Raw genomic sequence first — 5000 nt, 5'->3', positions numbered from 1 at the left:
TACAACATCTATAATACAATACAACATCTATAATACAATACAACATCTATAATACAATACAACATCTATAATACAATACAACATCTAGAATACAATACAACATCTATAAAACAATACAACATCTATAATACAATACAACATCTATAATACAATACAACATCTATAATGTAATACAACATCTATAATACAAAATCTATAATACAATACAACATCTATAATACAACATCTATAATACAATACAACATCTATAATACAACATCTATAATACAATACAACATCTATAATGTAATACAACATCTATAATACAAAATCTATAATACAATACAACATTTATAATACAATACAACACAACATGTATAATACAATACAACATGTATAATACAATACAACATCTATAATACAACATCTATATTACAACATCTATAATACAATACAACATCTATAATACAACATCTATAATACAATACAACATCTAGAACACAATACAACATCTATAATACAATACAACATCTATAATACAATACAACATCTATAATACAATACAACATCTATAATACAACATATATAATACAACATCTATAATACAACATCTATAATACAATACAACATCTATAATACAATACAACATCTATAATACAACATCTATAATACAATACAACATCTATAATACAACATCTATAATACAATACAACATCTATAATACAATACAACATCTATAATACAACATTTATAATACAATACAACATCTATAATATAATACAACATCTATAATACAACATCTATAATATAATACAACATCTAGAATACAACATCTACAATACAATACAACATCTACAATACAATACAACATCTATAATACAACATCTATAATACAATACAACATCTAGAACACAATACAACATCTATAATACAATACAACATCTATAATACAATACAACATCTATAATACAATACAACATCTATAATACAACATATATAATACAACATCTATAATACAACATCTATAATACAATACAACATCTATAATACAATACAACATCTATAATACAATACAACATCTATAATACAACATCTATAATACAATACAACATCTATAATACAATACAACATCTATAATACAACATTTATAATACAATACAACATCTATAATACAATACAACATCTATAATATAATACAACATCTATAATACAACATCTATAATATAATACAACATCTAGAATACAACATCTACAATACAATACAACATCTACAATACAATACAACATCTATAATACAACACAACATCTAGAATACAATACAACATCTATAATATAATACAATATCTATAATACAATACAACATCTATAATATAATACAGCATCTATAATACAACATCTATAATACAACATCAATAATACAATACAACATCTATAATATAATACAGCATCTATAATACAACATCTATAATATAATACAGCATCTATAATACAATAGAACATCTAGAACACAATACAACATCTATAATACAATACAACATCTATAATACAACACAACATCTACAATACAACATCTATAATATAATACAACATCTATAATACAACACAACATCTATAATACAACATCTATAATATAATACAACATCTATAATATAATACAACATCTATAATACAACATCTATAATACAATACAACACCTACAATACAATACAACATCTATAATACAATACAACATCTATAATACAACACAACATCTATAATACAACACAACATCTATAATACAACACAACATCTATAATACAACATCTATAATACAACACAATATCTATAATACAATACAACATCTATAATATAATACAACACCTACAATACAATACAACATCTACAATACAATACAACATCTACAATACAATACAACATCTATAATACTCTCTGGGGGAGGAGGGGAACATAAAAACAACATCTATAATACAACATCGATAATACAACATCTACAATACAATACCACATCTATAACACAATACAACATCTATAATACTCTCTGGGGGAGGACGGGAACATAAAAACAACATCTATAATACTCTCTGGGGGAGGAGGGGAACATAAAAACAACATCTATAATACAGTACAGTAAGTCACAAACTGCCGGCAGATTTCCGTCCTGCTATTTTACCCGGGACCATGTGGTAGGCTTTTTTAGGGTTATGTTTGTGTTTTTGTGTGGTCGGTAACCTTAAGCAACTGTCCTCACTCTGTTCTCTCCCTCTCCACCTCTCTAGCCTTCACTCTCCCCCTCTCTCACCTCTCATGTCGTATAGATTCAGTCTTCCTCAGTTTCTCTTCCCATGTCTCGTTCAGCTCAGCAATGATCTTCTCAGTCTCCTAGACAACAACCCATCAGAACCCAGAATCAGACAAAGTAAACTAAACTAGTAGACTATTAGAGACAGAAGTCTAGTTCAGTAAACTAGTAGACTATTAGAGACAGAAGTCTAGTACAGTAAACTAGTAGACTATTAGAGACAGAAGTCTAGTACAGTAAACTAGTAGACTATTCGAGACAGAAGTCTAGTACAGTAAACTAGTAGACTATTCGAGACAGAAGTCTAGGACAGTAAACTAGTAGACTATTAGAGACAGAAGTCTAGTCCAGTAAACTAGTAGACTATTAGAGACAGAAGTCTAGTACAGTAAACTAGTAGACTATTAGAGACAGAAGTCTAGTACAGTAAACTAGTAGACTATTAGAGACAGAAGTCTAGTACAGTAAACTAGTAGACTATTAGAGACAGAAGTCTAGGACAGTAAACTAGTAGACTATTAGAGACAGAAGTCTAGTACAGTAAACTAGTAGACTATTAGAGACAGAAGTCTAGTACAGTAAACTAGTAGACTAGAGACAGAAGTCTAGTACAGTAAACTAGTAGACTATTAGAGACAGAAGTCTAGTACAGTAAACTAGTAGACTATTAGAGACAGAAGTCTAGGACAGTAAACTAGTAGACTATTAGAGACAGAAGTCTAGGACAGTAAACTAGTAGACTATTAGAGACAGAAGTCTAGGACAGTAAACTAGTAGAGACAGAAGTCTAGTACAGTAAACTAGTAGACTATTAGAGACAGAAGTCTAGTACAGTAAACTAGTAGACTATTAGAGACAGAAGTCTAGTTCAGTAAACTAGTAGACAATTAGAGACAGAAGTCTAGTACAGTAAACTAGTAGACAATTAGAGACAGAAGTCTAGTACAGTAAACTAGTAGACTAGAGACAGAAGTCTAGTTCAGTAAACTAGTAGACTATTAGAGACAGAAGTCTAGTACAGTAAACTAGTAGACTAGAGACAAGTCTAGGACAGTAAACTAGTAGACTATTAGAGACAGAAGTCTAGTACAGTAAACTAGTAGACTATTAGAGACAGAAGTCTAGTACAGTAAACTAGTAGACTATTAGAGACAGAAGTCTAGTACAGTAAACTAGTAGACTAGAGACAAGTCTAGGACAGTAAACTAGTAGACTATTAGAGACAGAAGTCTAGTACAGTAAACTAGTAGACTAGAGACAGAAGTCTAGTACAGTAAACTAGTAGACTATTAGAGACAGAAGTCTAGTACAGTAAACTAGTAGACTTAAGACAGAAGTGCTAGTACAGTAAACTAGTAGAACTAGTAGAGACAGAAGTCTAGTACAGTAAACTAGTAGACTATTAGAGACAGAAGTCTAGTACAGTAAACTAGTAGACTATTAGAGACAGAAGTCTAGTACAGTAAACTAGTAGACTATTAGAGACAGAAGTCTAGTACAGTAACTAGTAGACTAGAGACAGAAGTCTAGTACAGTAAACTAGTAGACTAGAGACAGAAGGTCTAGTACAGTAAACTAGTAGACTATTAGACAGAAGTCTAGTACAGTAACTAGTAGACTAGAGACAGAAGTCTAGTACAGTAACTAGTAGACTATTAGAGACAGAAGTCTAGTACAGTAAACTAGTAGACTATTAGAGACAGAAGTCTAGTACAGTAAACTAGTAGACTATTAGAGACAGAAGTCTAGTACAGTAAACTAGTAGACTATTAGAGACAGAAGTCTAGTACAGTAAACTAGTAGACTAGAGACAGAAGTCTAGTACAGTAAACTAGTAGACTAGAGACAGAAGTCTAGTACAGTAAACTAATAGACTAGAGACAGAAGTCTAGTACAGTAAACTAGTAGACTATTAGAGACAGAAGTCTAGTACAGTAAACTAGTAGACTATTAGAGACAGAAGTCTAGGACAGTAAACTAGTAGACTATTAGAGACAGAAGTCTAGGACAGTAAACTAGTAGACTAGAGACAGAAGTCTAGTACAGTAAACTAGTAGACTATTAGAGACAGAAGTCTAGTACAGTAAACTAGTAGACTAGAGACAGAAGTCTAGTACAGTAAACTAGTAGACTATTAGAGACAGAAGTCTAGGACAGTAAACTAGTAGACTAGAGACAGAAGTCTAGTACAGTAAACTAGTAGACTATTAGAGACAGAAGTCTAGTACAGTAAACTAGTAGACTAGAGACAGAAGTCTAGGACAGTAAACAGATATGGTCTATACCTCCAGTCTCTCAGCCACCTCCTCTTTACTGATGGTCTCAACAAGCTCCTCCCCTTCAGCAAAGTCCGCCGTCATGTGATCAGCGTCTCCGTCAGGGGTGGAGTCTTCGTCACGGTCAGGGGCGGAGTTAGAATCTTGGGCAGGGTTCTGTTGGGCTTCTGATTGGCCGTTAGCGGTGATTGGCTGGTTGGTTGGCGGGCCTGAGGGGGAGGAGCCCAGAGCACTGTTGTTGTTCACCTCTCCACCTGAGAGAGAGACAGAGAGACAGAGAGACAGACAGAGAGAGAGACAGACAGAGAGAGAGACAGACAGAGAGAGAGACAGACAGAGAGAGAGACAGACAGAGAGAGAGAGACAGACAGAGAGAGAGAGACAGACAGAGAGAGAGAGACAGAGAGAGAGAGACAGAGAGAGAGAGACAGACAGAGACAAGAGAG

At 32.7% G+C, this 5000-nt stretch overlaps 1 protein-coding gene across 1 annotated transcript in view; it reads right to left on the bottom strand.

Annotated features, from left to right (window-relative positions):
• Window positions 1-4828, bottom strand: part of si:ch73-375g18.1 (kinesin-like protein KIF1C) — a 27535-nt gene extending 22707 nt beyond the window's left edge. Inside the window, exons 1-2 of the mRNA XM_029744601.1 lie at window positions 4564-4828; window positions 2279-2358 (exon numbers count right to left, since the gene is read on the bottom strand). Of these exons, the coding sequence (XP_029600461.1) occupies window positions 2279-2358; window positions 4564-4638 (155 nt within the window). The 5' untranslated portion in view covers window positions 4639-4828. The remainder of the gene's footprint in view (window positions 1-2278; window positions 2359-4563) is intronic.
• Between the last annotated feature and the right edge of the window lie 172 nt (window positions 4829-5000).

This window comes from Salmo trutta, unplaced genomic scaffold (assembly GCF_901001165.1).
Source record: "Salmo trutta unplaced genomic scaffold, fSalTru1.1, whole genome shotgun sequence".
Classification (NCBI taxonomy): Eukaryota; Metazoa; Chordata; class Actinopteri; order Salmoniformes; family Salmonidae; genus Salmo; species Salmo trutta.
The sequence above is the reverse complement of the archived record's forward strand: the minus strand, read 5'-3'. Positions and strand labels throughout refer to the sequence as shown.